The sequence below is a fragment of the Furipterus horrens genome, unplaced genomic scaffold (genome assembly GCF_987537825.1).
Source record: "Furipterus horrens unplaced genomic scaffold, mFurHor1.1.pri manual_scaffold_10, whole genome shotgun sequence".
In the NCBI taxonomy this organism is placed as follows: Eukaryota; Metazoa; Chordata; class Mammalia; order Chiroptera; family Furipteridae; genus Furipterus; species Furipterus horrens.
Genome location: NW_028327180.1, coordinates 2,836,058 through 2,851,167, shown reverse-complemented (window position 1 = coordinate 2,851,167; position 15,110 = coordinate 2,836,058). Strand labels below are relative to the sequence as shown.

The following is a 15,110-nucleotide window of genomic DNA, read 5'->3' as shown; positions in this document are numbered from 1 at the left end:
AAAACTTCCGGGGCAGAGGCCCGCGAGGCTCCGCCCCCCGCGCCGTAATTCTCCGAGGGAAGCGCATGAAGGCTGGGAGGGACCCGGGCGTCTTCACAACCCGCGGTCTTCGCCGAGGTTCTTCTGCAAAGGAAGGCGGGTTGGGTGGCCGGAGCTCTCATTTAGGTGGCACATTCCAGAAATACAGGATTTTCCCGTATCTCCGTTCGCCTTCCCTGTCCCGAATACACATGCATTAAATTAAACTACGGGGGCGGGGGAGGACAGTGGTGGGAAAGTTACTGCCCGTTTCCCTGCAGCCGAGCAAACTCCTGAGCGGAGCTGGCGGACGAAACTTCGCGGTCTCCTGGAAATAGCGCCGCAGAGTGAGAAGCCCAGGTCAACACCGGGCAGCGTGCGCGGCCCTCTTCTCAGGTTTACGGTAACACCTCTTCTCGGGCGTGGAGGCGGGGCGGTCTGGGGTCCGAGGGAGCGGACAGCGTGGGCCGGCACGGGGATGTCGCCTCTGCCGTGCGGGGGCTACGTGCGCGCGGCGCTGGCCCGGGCCCGCAACGCCAGGCTCTTGGCTGGGCTCCGCGGGGCCTCGGGCGGCCCGGGGTGCGCGCGGGATGCCCCCTCTGGAGCCGACTTGCTGCGCGGCGAGCTGGACAGATTCGGGGGCATCTCGGTGCGGCTGGGCGCGTTGGACGGCCTGGACGACGCCGCCTTCCAGAGGGCCCTGCAGGGCAAGTGCCTGGGCCGAGGGTCCCTGGTTCCCCGGTCGCCAACGAAGTACCCGCGACCGAGCCCACAGGTTCCCGGGCCGTTTGCTGGGCGGGCTTCGAGGCGTGTGCGGGCAGTGGCGACGACCCTAGACGTTGGGGTCGGCAACGCCAGCTTCTGGTCCCCCTCCTAGCGTGTGACCTTCACCGCGGGCAGGTTCTGTAAAACACCATTTCCTCTTCGGGGACGCCGGGTAACCGGAGCGCGAGGGGTCCCCGAGAGTGAGGCTGGATAAAGAGCACGTGGATAAAGAGCATTTAATGCGCAGCCCACGCTGGTCGCTGTCACTTCCCGGGCAACGGTTCTGCCAGGCCCTCTGCCCAGACACGCGCGTGCCCGCGGCGGGCAGGGCGGGGGCCGGGGGTTCCCGGCGGTCGTGGGTGCGCGCCAGTCGGGTCAGGGGCCGTGATTAGCCGGGGCCGGGTGGGTGGCGTGTCTTCAGTAAGGAGCCCCCCACTCTGCACCTCTGAGAGGGCAAGTGGGGGTGGAGGAGGCTCCCCTTTCAGAGAAGCCCGGGTTCGGTGGGGCAACCTGTTCTTCAAACCGAATTATGGGGTAGATGTGGTCAGAGATACAGCACATGAGACCGGTTTGTGAACTCCGGAGTGCCACGTGCCTTTTTATTGTTTTAAACACATTCTATTTCCCTTGGCGTGCGAGACACCGGTTCCGCACGGGATGAACGCTGACTCACTTAACCGCCCCCACGCCCGGGAGGCAGGCACCGCGCCCTTCGTCGGAGAGAGGGTCGTGCAGGGCCCACGCCTCCGAGCGCTCCTGCTCGTTTCGTGGCTCCCCAGTCGAATGAAACTGAACGGCAGTGCCTGGAAAGAAAACCCCACAGTGTGAGGGTCACGTGCACCCCGAGTCTGCCCCCGTGTCAGCCACGCTGCTTTTCAAAACGACACAAGTGTTCGGGAGGACTCCCGGGCAAAGGTCAAGGACGGACGTGTGAAAAGCACCCTCCCAACGCCATTTTACTTTAAGGCCGTTTATTCGCTCGTTCTACGGTGCTGGTCGCCGACGGCATGCGCCCCGAGCACAGTGCCGGGTGACGGGCCTATAAGGTCCCCCGGGCCTGCGGGCTCGCCGGGCGTGCAGCCTGGCGGGAGGGCCGTAAACAAGATGGTGGCGATCAGAAACCTGGCAGTTCCGCGCGCCCGGACATTTTGGGATCCTACCGCCCCCCCCCCCCCAAAGCTAACTGGAAGGGAAGCGGACGCTTAAAATGGCCTCCTAGCGGAGGCGACCCCTGGGTGCGCCCGCGCGCGTGTCCCTCTCCGCCGAAAGCGCCTGAGCGCGTGTGTCTTTGCGTTTCAGCCGCCGTGCAGCAGTGGCGCTCGGAAGGCCGGGTGGCCGTCTGGCTGCACGTCCCCATCCTGCAGAGCCGGCTCATCGCCGCGGCCGCCGCGCTCGGCTTCGGCTTCCACCACGCGGAGGCGGCCTCGGCCACGCTGACGCTGTGGCTGGGGCCCGGGCCCAGCCGCCTCCCAGGGTACGCGACACACCAAGTGGGAGTGGCAGGTCAGTGTCTCCGTCACCGTGATCAGCGTGGCCTCCCTAATGGGCGAGCGATGGCTTGTTCTCGTGGCGGGAGTTGCGGAGGGGCTGTCCCGGGGAGCCTCGCCGGCCAGCGCTTGGCATGGAGGTGGCCTGCCCCGCAGCTCGCGAGGTCGCGCTTCGCTTTCCCACGGTCGTGTTCGGACAGGCTTCACACCGCTGTTTGCACTTCTCTACTTGGATGGCAGCGCTGAACGGGGACCGGGAACGAATAAATGCGTCGTGGTAAATCATCAGTGCTAGGTAGGAGACTGTTGACTGAAAGACAACTTGGGTGGGATTTAAAGTAACGCAAACCAGCGTTTTAATGGTCTGGACATGACTTCTTAAAGACATTGTTCTTGTGCCAAACAGTTGTTTAAAATAACGTGATTTAAATATACGATCAAGTTTCGAAGTTAGTGATTAGCTTCAGGGACATGGCCTTGAGAGAAGACTTGGTTTAGGTTAAGACAGTCACAAATTGTGGAGTTCATCAAAGTCACCTAGAAGGCTTGTTTAACCACAGGCTGGGCCCAACCCCCAAGAGTTCGATTCAGGGGGTCTGGGATGGGGCCTGAGAATTTGCATTTCTAATAAGTTCTCTGCTGCTGCTGTCCTCTGAAAACCAGGGTTAAGAACATTCGTAGATTTCCAGAAAAACTGGGAGTAAAGAATCCTTATGAACTAAAATAAATGGAAGCAGTAACACATATTAATTACTAATTTAATCAATTTATTTGCCTTCATGTAATTTACAATAGTTCTTAAAGGTAGTTTGTACCTTTGAAATCATTTAAAGGGGTTATTCCAGGACATCTCCTGTTTCCTCTCTCCACGGCCTCAAGCACAGGCCTTCAGAAACTTTCCATTCAGCTCTGCTTCACAAGACTGAAAAACCTAATGACAGCCTCTCACTTCATTAGAAAATCATACAGATGGTTGTCCATCCATCGTTCAGACTGAGGGTTTCCAGTCGTTAATACAGAATCGGTGCTATGCGCATAGAGAGTGTCCTGTGAGGGACTTGTTTCCAGCTGAGTCCTATATGTTGTGTTAAAGTTAAGATATATCAGGAGTTTAGGGAAAGAGAATTCTGGAACTTGACAGGAGTCTTGAATAAGTGGGATTTGAAGTGGCTGTTGGGGGCGGGGACGAGGTAATGTAAGACTGTGTTCTGGAAAGGTAGAGTTTTAGGTGAAGAGAAACTAGTTGGCGTCTGTTGCTGTAAGCAACGGAAGGTAGGAGTGGCCGGTGGCAGGGCCCAGATCCTCGAATCTGCCCCTTTGGCATCTTGATGATTTTGAGCGGAAGAAAGTGGGGAAACAGCCAGGCAGGAAGGATTCTTTCTCTGCTTCCCCCGTTCTGCCTGAAAGTTGGGCGTGAGCTACTCGTGCCAGGAAGCGACGGGCATGGTCATCCCGGGAGACAGGAGCTGACGGAGAAGAGCCTGAACACACGTCCTGACACAGCCCTTGAGTTCCTCCCGTTAGGTCCCCCGTACACTTCCTAACCGCTCCCACAAACCCTTCGTCTGAGCACCTCTCTGCCAGCTATCGCTCTTTGTCCGCGTGGCCTACGGGCTTTCCCGGCATCTTCTTTCTACGGAGCCCTCCGCCCCTGCCCAGGCCACGTGAGAATATTAGCATTAATTCACCTTTGTATTTTTCCTTCATTAATCTGTGTTGTCAGTTCAGTTCGCGGGCCCCAGACCCAGAGCCTCTGTGGGCAGAGGAGAAATCCGTCCTGCACTGCGGGTGTCTGTCGCAGAGCCTTCAGCCTCCGGGCTCCCCTCCCTGCCTGCTCTTCCCCAGCGCTGGGGTTTCTGCCCAGACAGCTCCGCGGAGGAGCCCCCGACCTTCCGGTCTGAAACAGGCTTCTCCATGTCAGTCCCATCGTCCTTTGTCCCTTCGTCCAGCTGTTTTCCTTTACAGCACGCGTCGCAAGCTGAGCTTACGTCATTGCACATAGTTCCCCCACGGTGGTATAAGCTCCAGGAAGGCAGGCCTCTCCTCCTGGTCGCCACTGTGCCCGCAGGCCACAGGCAGCGTCTGGCGTCAGGCCAGCGCTCAGAGAGAGTTTCTTGAATGAACAGTGGGTTGGGTCTCTAGGTGGGCACAGCTGTCGGTGGTGGGGGCCCGTGTGGCCGTGGCCACGCCTGCTGGAGCCCAGGCCCGCGGGAGGCCGGGCTTAGAGCTGTGTGAGCGGGGACGGTCGCTAGGACGCCACTCGGGGTTAATGTGAGGACGGCCTGGATGATGCACCTGATGCACTCGGCCCAGCGCCTGACCTGTAACAATGCACCCGAGAGCCTCGGTCTGACCTCCGGTCGCTTTCCATTTACCTTCCAGGCTGTGACCAGCAGGGGTCGCTCACGTCGCGCTGTAACGCTGCTGGCTTTGCCTTTGCGGTATTTTGCTCCTGTTTATAGTGATCCCATTAGGGAAAAGTTCAGTTTGAGTAATGACAAATAATTTAAATTTAAGAGTAGGTTTCCTTGGCATTTCTTTGGCATCCTATCCTTTGTAACGTCCAGTTAAATTATAGTTTATGTTTTCTAATAGAAGCCGACATTAATGTTAATTACATCTCACTTAGTGGTTTTCCTTCCTGCTTCAGAATACTCGTGTGTTTTCATTTCAGAAAAAGTTACTCTCCTCCTATATTTTATCTCCAGATAGAATTTATCACCTTCTCATGTTCTACATCAATTTTTTGTTTGCTCTCGCCTCTTAAATACACACACACACACACACACACTCGTGAACCCCATGAGGCTAGGGAATTTTGTTTTGTTTATCACTATATCCATACCACCCAGAAAAGGGCCTGATGTAAATAGGAGCTTAATTCATATACTATATGTAGAACCTGTACAGCAGGCCCTGTCTATATCGCGGTTCACTTATCGCGGCCTCACTGTTATTGCGGGATTTTTTTAAAAAATTATATTTAATTATTTATCGCTGATTTTTCCCTATATCGTGGGATTTTGTGGTACTGTATATATATATATATGTTGTTAAAGTTATGTAGGTTTAAGAGTGTAGAATATGTTTAAGAACATACGTAGTGTTTATAAAAGTGTGGGAAAGGTTAATAAGGGACTGGGAACGGTTTATAAGTGTGTGGGAAGGGTTTATAAAGCCTTAAAATATATATAAATACTAAAATGTAAGGTTCCTACTTCGTGGATTTTCACCTATCGCAGGGAGGTCTAGAACGTAATACCCGCGATAAGTGAGGGAATACTGTACATGTTATATATAGAAACTCAATTAATATTGAAAGAACAAATGGATATGTAGAAAACACCTTTTTAACACTATCTTGCTATATTATGTAAACAAATATTTTTAAATTATAACATTTAAAGGAACATAATACCAATTATTAAAATTTCATAAAAGACTGAGGATTGCCCAGAGATAAATAGAAAAAAAAAAAATTTTGAGTCCTAATATCTAGCCAGATACTTAGTGTACTGGGCAATGCATATGATGAATGAATAAATAAAAGGAATGAACTAGAACTTTAAACAGATATAAAATAAACAGGTGTTCCAAAGCAATATAGCGGTATGTTACAAAGCTGTGTACAAAATAGTGAACAAATTTAGGTGGTTTCAGGGAGCTCTTGAACTGAATGTTGACGTGTTTGAGATGTGGGTCACCAGGGTGCACGTCCCATGTTCTATACACAGTGATTTGAGAACTAAAAATTATTAATGGAAAAGTCAACTCAATAATTTATTAAATATTTTTAAGCACTTAAAATTGTCCTGACTCTAAAGTAAATGCTGACAGAGGACAGAAAGACTAACTCATTTAACTGTGTATTCTCAGGAATAGACCATCCAGAGAAGCTTTGCGGGTGTTACCCTGCAAGGCAGCATATGATAGAACCATCATTGGGTAAATGGACCTAAAGAATCAGGCAGCCAGCTTCTTGGTGAAAAGCGGTTATGTCTCAGGATGAGGTGGTATTGGGCTAGGCCTTCCAGGGTGGGTTGGATTTTAATGACCACATATAAGAGTCTGGGAGGAGTCTGAGGTGAATGAAATTAACATTTCTCAATATCTTTTCTTTTTCCCTCCAACAGGAGCTGTATTTGATGAAAATACTAGAAAAATTTTGGTTGTCCAAGATCGAAATAAAGTAAGTTGCTTCTATTTATAAATTGTTTTCTAAATGTTCAACTCTCTCTAAAGGAAAATAAAATGTAGAATTTCTTTTATGCTTATTAAAAGTTACTTTAAAAGTTATCTCTAAGCAGTATGGATCAATTTGGCTATTTATTTAATCCAAAAAATGCTTTTGCAGGCCTTGAAAATGCCAGAGTACCCTCACTGTCGCTCATTATTATTTTATGGCTACAGGAAAATTATAAATGGCTGTGTTTGATTAGGAAGACAACTCTATTCCTAACAGACTATCAAGATATTCTTCCATTCATCCAGCATTCATTAAGCTCCCACTCGGATCCGGGGCTGAGAATACAAAGATTAATGAGACAATATACATGGTGTCCTGCATCTCACCGTCTGCTTGGGAACACAGTCACGCAACACATAGCGATCCCTACCGCTGAGGAAGGAGGGGCTTCCGAGCGACAGGAGCCTCCCTTACGTCATCCACTGTCTTCTCCTTTCCACTCCTCCCTGCACACGTGCACACACCCGCAGACATCAGGTTTACAACTGGCAAATGTACAGGAGAGTGTGTCATCACACTCACCACCCCGAAATACGGTCACGTTTTTATAAGTTAAAAGGATACTTCACCTTCCGTGGGGTGTAAGAGTCAGCCATGCCTAAGGAACTGGGCCTTGGCAGCTGCAAGCTGGAAGGGTCACCTAAGCGAGGGCTGCGTGGCGCTCACCACGCACAAGCACTTGGAGAAGGTTTCTTTTAAAGTGAGTGGCAAGTTCCCTTTATGAGATTAGGGGTAAAGGGATCATGGATTTTACACTCAGAGCATAGAGATGATTTGTCTTTTCTCTTTTAAAAAAAAAATAGGAATAGAGGATGAATGTGAAAACAGATAATAAACTCAAGTAGACATTAGTCAAAACCCATTCTTTCCCCCACCTCAGTAATTTTTCCCTCATGAAACAATATCCTGGAATGATAGAATAGTAGTAAATCACTTAGTATTAAATCTCGTGCCAATCAGAAGATCCCGGATAAGAGAACTCACAAGCAAAAGGCAGGTACAAACACAATTGATACTGAACTCGAGTTCAGTTCTAATTCACCAGCCCTGGGGGCGGTGGTGGAAGTCTCCAGACACAAATTTTGTTCTGGTTACACAGAATTTTCCAGTGAGGTCTGAAGAAAAGAGCAAAAGGTATGGGAAAAAGCAGCAAATAGTACTTAAAGATTAATGAGAAAATAGCCAGTCAATTTAAAGTGTCTGAAAAGATGAAGAGAATCAGATGGTCTGGATCTTACTGCACCCCAGCTGGGTTGCCTCGGGCAAGTTATCAATCTTTGCCCTCAGTTTCACTGACTCCAAAATGGGTTGCTGTCAAGTTTAAATATGTGTAATTATTTAAATTTTTTTAAAAATTATTGACTTTAGAGAGGGTGATCATTTTACTTTTCCACGTCTTTATGCATTCATTGCTTGCTTCTTGTATGTGCCCTGACCGGGGATTGAACCTACAACCTTGGTGTGTCGGAGGATGCTCTAACTGAGCTACCTGGCAGGGCCAACTGTGTGAGATTCTTATAGAAACATGCAGCAGTGTCTCAAGTCTAACAGACACTCAATATGCATTAGCTAGTATTTATTATGATGCTGGTAGACCTAGTTAACGGGGGGTTATTCTTTAATACTAAAAAAGAAGGTATACTCACCTCTCCGTTGATCCAGATCTGCATTCGCCAGGTTCTCCAACCTCCTGACTTGGGCCCCTCTGTCACTGAGACTAACTGTAGGCTGAAGCTTTGGGGGGAGGGAAGGCAGCAGCTTTTTTAAAACAAGCTCTTTAAAGCTAAATGGTGCCAGAAAATATCACAAACTACTCACCAGCATAAAAATATACTTAATTTTTCCATAGCTAAATTTTATGAAATAATGAAAATCAGATGTATGTAAGCTGTTTTCAGTCCTTATATCGAGCAAGTTCTCCCTTCTAATAAATGCGTATCTCCAGATATAATCAACGATTAATCTCCAATTACTTGTCATCAAGTCTAGGGAAAGATTTTAAAAGTTGATTTTTATTATTCTGGGCAGCATTTGAATCTTTGTTAGAAACAGAATTTACAGAGGTGAAGTCCAGTATCCTCATGGACAAAAGGCTGCGTCGTTTCTACAGAAATGTAGCTTCCGGGGCCATTTTAGAATGGCCCTCCCCAAAGACAGTGCCTTAATGTAGATATATAATACTTAGAGATTTCTACATTAATAACATAAAAAAAAAAAAAAACCATACATTAAAATGAACCTCAAGTCTGAGCCAGACACAGAAGGGTGGGAAGCCTGAATTTGGTACCCACATAATCAGCCGTCTGTGGCAACTCTGGGAATCGTGCCATGGGCCCCAGCCTGACACAGTGAGAGATGACACACTCTTTACGAAGCCCTGGTCCAGGACATGAGAGGGGCACAAAGCACTGCAGCCGAAAGCCCGTAAAGGTGTGTGATGAATGAGGGGGATGAGGTGTCCTGGCTCCAAGCTGCAGCCGGTAGGAGTCTGTCCTGATTTCTCCTTCAGTCTGCATCGGGGTGATGGGCAGGAAGTGTAACAGGCCTCTAACAGGAAAAAGTTACCAGGTCAGGCACAGGAATATTGCCCCGTGCCATTTCATAAGGATTAATTATTCTTTTAAAGATTTTATTTATTTACTTTTAGAGAGATGGAGGGAGGGAGAGAAACATCCATTGGCTGCCTCCCACAAGCCCCCAACCAGGGCCCTGGCCTTGCAGCCCAGGCATGTGCCCTGACTAGGAATCAAACCAGCAGCCAAGCCACGTGATCAACCTTTCCCTTGTTTAGCCCCATTCCAAGTTCAGATCTTCCCACTGCCCATTCCCCATCCCCCCAAAAAGGTGCACAAAAACCTCACAAGTTTACTAATCAATTTTATTTATACTGCCCATGAAAATATTAACACACAGAGCAAGAGAAACCTTAGGATTAATAATGTATCTGATTAGACACACAATACAGAAAATAAATGTGAAATTAATAGTATACTTTAGTGATTAAATTTATACTGTATTTTCTACTTATTTATAGCAGCATCTGTAAGATTCTTCTAATTGTTAATAGTTAACTAGCAGCAACATTTTTAAAATTCCACAAATTCAGTAGATGTTTCCCTCCACTGTTTCATTCATACAGAACGTATCACATTAACCAAACAAAACCACATCTATTTCCCAAAGAAAACAGCAGGAAAAGAATTCATAAATTACCAGTTTCCCGAAAAAAGAAGGAAGAATGAGGAAGGAAACCGGAAAAATTTTAAATGCAATTACGAAAAAATAAACTCTCAACTTTGACCAATTGTGGGTGAATATCGGGGATCTCAGGTCCGTGTGTCAGTGAATAAAAGCTGGGTTAACTTTATTTTCTGACTTTATACTGCAGTTGAAAAACATGTGGAAGTTCCCAGGAGGCCTGTCGGAGCCCGGAGAAGATATTGGTATGTATCTTACATATTGTCAGTTGGCCTGAAAAATGTGGAGGAAATTCATGTGTTTACTTTCTTGATCTGTAGCTAAGAATAAACTTTAAGTTTTCTAATTGGTTCAGACTAAGTCAGAACATTTCAGAGAGGTTACTTCTGGGCCGATAGGAAACAAGCAGCAAAACTGGTAACATTAGAACTGATCCCATCCGTATAAAAAGTACCATTAGGAGCACACACCTCTTCTTCCTTAGAGGATTGCTTCGAGAGGGATTTGTTTGAGACTGAGAAGCTTGGGACAGACATCAGTCCAGTGCAGCGTTGAGGGCTGTCTTGGCTATGACTGCAATTGTTGGAATTAAACTGAGAAGCAGGGTCTTGACCATTTCATCACACAGGTTGAACAGTACTGTTTAAATGAACTTTGAAACAAGTATTAGTTATAAAGTCAATTGTGGGGCAGTGGTGATGTACTCATTCTCTTTTTGAAAATTTTATCTACTCTTTATTTTGAATAGTCAGGAAGCCAAGACAGTCAAGTATCTCAGAGGAGAAGATCTCAAATGAGAGCAGTAACCCCCTCAGAAGAACTAACTCAGACCAGCATTGAAGACAGGGAAATTCAAAATCAGCTAAGAATTCTCAATGCCACTGACTTTCTAGGAAATCGATGAAAGAACAGAATCGGAGTTCTGCTACCTGTTTCTCGCGCTATTGGGTCAAACAAAAACAGCCCCTATCATAATAAATCGGTAGATGACTCATTTGATACCAGCATTATTTCCCCGTGACTCTTTCCTCAATACGCATGTCCCTGTTCTCTTCAGCCAACATTTATGTGAACAGTTTCCTAAACTATCTTTAGGTATTTTATTTAAAAATGAAACTTGATTTTTTTTTAAAAAAATGCAGCAGAGATTAAAATGCTCTATACACAGTATATAGCCAACTCCTAACAACCAATCAATAAATCCCCTGCAGTCGGATGAACCAGAGCAAGTTCTGGGTTTCAGATAGTCTTGGACCCTGATTCTGCTGGGGTTTGTGTAGAAACAAAGGAGGACTTGGTGAGCGCTGCAAGGGAAAGCCGTTTTTCCTAGGACGCCTGGTCATCTGCTCGCCCTGTGTGACGTATGAGAGTGTGTGGGTTGGTTAGGGTTCTGTTCCCCACAGGAGGATCGTGCGGCTCTCTCCTCTGAAAACACTCTGCCGCGCCCCACAGCGAGGTGTGCGTGTGCGCCAGAGCTGCTCACGGCCAGCTAGTTAAGAGTCCACTACTTTTCTGAAGTACCTGTGGTTGTCACAACTACCCCTGTACCCAGAGATCAATGCGCACCCCAACCACGCAGAATTAGGAAGAGCAGCCGCAGGTGGCGCTCACCCTGCCTCAGCCCAGTAGAGAGCCAAGCCTTGCCTTCGGAGGAGAAAGCCCGAAAGCAGCTGGAAACGCTAACTGTCAGCACAGGCCTGGGCCACATGCCTCTCTGAGGGCGCATCTGTCCTGTCACACAATACAGTAACAGACGTTCTTAACGACGAAGCCAAATCTTCCGAGAATTATTTATTTTCTTTAAGCCTGCATTTGGGAACATAACAGACTTTAGGGACACTGCCACCACTCAGGTGCAGGCTTTCATACTGGCTCCTAAGTAGGAAGCACAGGTTGCCTGGGAGACACACCGTGTGGAACCCTCCGTGCTCGGCTCCTTCCAGGGGAGCGAAGCACTGTCCATCGCGTCTAAACAGAACCGAGAGGAGCGCACACGAAGTGGGACGCGGTCCTCGGGCTTTTACATACCGCCTCGGAGGACCAAGGCCCTGACCAGGTTAAAAACGGAGGCGCTGCCTTCCCGACAAACGCCATGACCCCTGCCTGGCCCGAGGACCAGCCGCTGGTCCAGGTTCATCAGTGCACCGGAGCCTGAGGGAAACACCAGGAAAGCCCACATTCTGCACAATTTTTCCTATTCTTTAAAATTTTATTTCAACCTATCCTATCATTAAATATCACAAAATAGAAATAACAAATATAAATTCCATTTCATTATTGTCCTGTAGCTAAACAAACGCTATGACATAAGCATCTCTCGGTCAGCAAATATGGAAACATAACCCTCGTGGCTTTCCCTGCATTCTTCAGACATCTGTAGCACAGTAATGCGGTTTGTCTGGCTTACGGTACTTCAGAATAACAAACGTACAAATGAGTAAAGCGCTTTAGATAAACAGTTCAAATTCAGGGTCAAATCTTTGGGGAAGAGGTTTCCATCTTCAGGTGGGAGGGCCCCCACCCTGGACACAGAAACACTTCCCGTTCAATTTTTGGTCTAGCCACTGCTCTGCGGAGGCAAGAGAACCTGATCAGACTGCGGGGCAGCGCTGATGGGGCCGCTGCTCTGGGGACTGCTGAGCAGGTGGGATCCCCTGGCCGGCGCCTCCTGTGCTCCAGGACGCAGAGACGGGCTCGGCAGGCAACCAAAGGCCTGACTCCTGATTAGTGAAACTGGGAACTAAACGGGACCCCCGTGCTTACTTTTCCAAGTATTTAAAGAATAAACACTTGAACAACAGGAAAGTAAGATCAGCAAATGGCATAAAATTTAAGACCGGTGCCACATCTTTAACATATTTAATAACAAATATATATTCTATGTCAGACTGAAATTCTTATTAAGGAAGGTTGTCCTTTTTAAACAAATTCTTCTTTCTCGTTTTTGGTTTAAAAATATGATTTCTAACCATGTGTAATCTGTGGGAAATCCCAGTTATAAGAGAAGTCAGCATGCCATTCAAAAACGGCGGTCAGACGTGGTACACTTTGGAGCACCCTCTCCTCCTGTGCACACTTCTAGAGCCGCTTCCTGGGGGGGACCCGGGGTATATCCGGGAACTGGCAGATGTCCAAGGCAGAGCGCACAGGACGGGAGACGGCTCCCCTGCCTTCCTCTTCCAGGCCATCCTTCACCAGTAGGACCACTGGGACTACGGAGAAGGCAGACAGAACTTCCTTTCTGGCGAACAAGGAAAGGCAGGCACTGAAGGGCATTTGAACAAGTCTGCCCTGTGCCGTCTCCCGGCAGACGGGCGAGGGAGGCAGCTGTTGGAAGGGCGTCTTGCCGGCGCGTGGGAGACAGTGACCATCGCTGGGTCAGAGGGAGCATGCTCAGGCCCATCGGACGGTCAGAAAAGCAGCCACTGGAATCTGAGGACAGCAGTAATAATCCTGTCCCATGAATGTGCGTTATCAAAAAATCACCCTTAGAAACTGAAAACCCCGCTGTATCATAAAATGCTGTATGCCTTGAGTTTTTTGAAAACCTCTGATGAAGTGCCTGCAGCGCTTGGGTGTTGGAGGAATGGATCTAAGTTCTTTGGACTCTCAGGAAACAAAGAAGATGCCCAGCATTCCCAGAGTGCGCGTCCAGGACCGGGTAACCAGAAGAGTGGCCCAGAAAGGCTGCAAAGGCGTCTTCTCCGTGACGTGGAGGCCTGGAGCCCCCGGCCCAGCCCAGGTCACCAGGAGAGCCCCGAATCACTTCAGAGTTCCGTGCAGCCGGCCACCCCGCACTTCGGTGAGGAAGAGCGGATTGCTTTTCCTCGGACCGACGTGTGCAGACTTAGGAGGGTGATCAGGAACAGGGTAGCAATGAAGGCACAGGTAGGAACGCTGCTGCCGCTTTGCAGCCTGTGTTTTCACCGTGTGGGAAATAGAGCAGGAAGAGGTTAAAAATATGGGACCCCCCCCCCAAACCATACAGGTGGGTAAGCCCCCCAGTAGCAGCCAAAGAAATATTCACTATTTCGAAAGCTTCTTAGCGCGCAGGGGTGAGGAAGACTTCGGTATTTCAGGATGCCCAGAAGGCAGAGTTTACAATCAACATGCCACGTCCTTGGAGTTTTGCTTTTGAACCTTGCATAATGCTGCTTAAACTGAAAATCCTTGATGACTGTTTTCTAAAAACAGGGTCCTTACTGATGTACACATCTTTCCTCCACGTAGGAGACACGGCAGTTCGCGAAGTTTTCGAAGAGACTGGCGTGCATTCAGAATTCAGGTCCCTCCTGAGCATTCGGCAGCAGCACCGCCACCCCGGGGCCTTTGGGAAGTCGGACATGTACCTGGTGTGCCGCATGCAGCCGCGCTCCTTCGCCATCCAGCTCTGCCCCCACGAGTGCCTGCGCTGCGAGTGGGTGGACCTCGCCCGCCTGGCCACGGCCGCGAACGTCACGCCCGTCACGCGCAGGAACGCGCAGCTGCTGCTCTACGGGCACCGGGAAGGCTTCGACAAGGTTGACCTGACCATGAACATGTTCCCGGCCGTGTCCACGGGCCTGCTCTACAAACTCTATCACAGGGAGCTGCCGGACAGGGACGAGACCGTGACCGGGGCGGAGTAAGCCCATGCGTGCACATGTGAGACATTAAGTAAATGGATGGTACGTGTACATTTGTGGGTGCCATGGCGTGGGAGGCGTGGACGTTCTGGGTTAACTAAATATCTGCCTTTTGTCTTGCGTGGATGATTTCCATGAAGAGAAGTTGTGAAGTGTGCACATTTTAAAAGCCTAATTTCAAATGAAGCGAATGTAGGGGAAAGACTGTAGCTCTAAGTGAGCTTCACTGGATAAAGGCAAATGCTATATAAAAGGTGGAGTCTATGTTTCCCAGGAATTCCCGTTGTTTCTCTTTACTAAGGCGACGGTTACACCTCTGACTGCTAGATAAAAGGCTCTCTGCTCCGTATCCAAACTGAGCAGAGGGCCCTACACACCTTCCCCTCTCATTAACACATCCCTAAAATATACCTCCTCTTCCGCGAGAAATGAGGTCAGGCGGCGGCATCACGATCAGCTCTTAGCAGACATTGGAAGAAAAAGTATGGCTTTCTGCCCAGGTCCTGTTTTGGGCCCAAGTTTAGACTGCCCAGTCCGCTTCAGTGCCACGTACCAACTGGAGTACTTCCTTGACCGGTAAGTGTTGTAGTTATTGGATTCCAGCCGTTCAAAAAAGAAACACTCGTCCGTGACACATTTCTGAAAAATAAAGGAAGAGTTAGTAGTTGCTGTTGCTATTACTGCTGTGCTTTTCATAATAACTACTTATGACCAGTCACAGCCCCTTCTGGGCCGCTGGCAGCAGTGCTGCGGGGTTCGGCAGGACAGTCA

At 48.8% G+C, this 15,110-nt stretch overlaps 2 protein-coding genes across 5 annotated transcripts in view; one reads left to right on the top strand and one right to left on the bottom strand.

Moving 5' to 3' along the window:
* Positions 1-87: 87 nt before the first annotated feature.
* On the top strand, positions 88-14,616 carry NUDT6 (nudix hydrolase 6). 4 transcript variants are annotated; one of them, XM_090290088.1, is made up of 5 exons: positions 463-725; positions 2,083-2,286; positions 6,404-6,459; positions 9,905-9,959; positions 13,945-14,616. In XM_090290088.1, the coding sequence occupies exons 1-5, from the start codon at positions 497-499 to the stop codon at positions 14,340-14,342; spliced, it is 942 nt and encodes a 313-aa protein (XP_090146214.1). In that variant the 5' UTR covers positions 463-496; the 3' UTR covers positions 14,343-14,616. The 4 variants fall into 4 exon arrangements, with proteins under 4 accessions (XP_090146217.1, XP_090146214.1, XP_090146215.1 ...); XM_090290091.1 differs by lacking the exons at positions 463-725; positions 2,083-2,286 and adding an exon at positions 88-421; XM_090290089.1 differs by lacking the exon at positions 2,083-2,286.
* Positions 14,334-15,110, bottom strand: part of FGF2 (fibroblast growth factor 2) — a 37,714-nt gene continuing 36,937 nt past the window's right edge. The window contains exon 3 of the mRNA XM_090290092.1: positions 14,334-14,978. Coding sequence (XP_090146218.1) covers positions 14,793-14,978 — 186 coding nt within the window. The 3' untranslated portion in view covers positions 14,334-14,792. The remainder of the gene's footprint in view (positions 14,979-15,110) is intronic.

Coding starts and splice junctions, on each gene's coding strand:
- NUDT6 (XM_090290088.1), top strand. CDS start 497: ATGTCGCCTCTGCCGTGCGGGGGCTACGTGCGCGCGGCGCTGGCCCGG. Junction 2,287..6,403: donor ACACCAAGTGGGAGTGGCAG/GTCAGTGTCTCC, acceptor TCCCTCCAACAG/GAGCTGTATTTGATGAAAAT. Junction 6,460..9,904: donor TTGTCCAAGATCGAAATAAA/GTAAGTTGCTTC, acceptor TTTATACTGCAG/TTGAAAAACATGTGGAAGTT.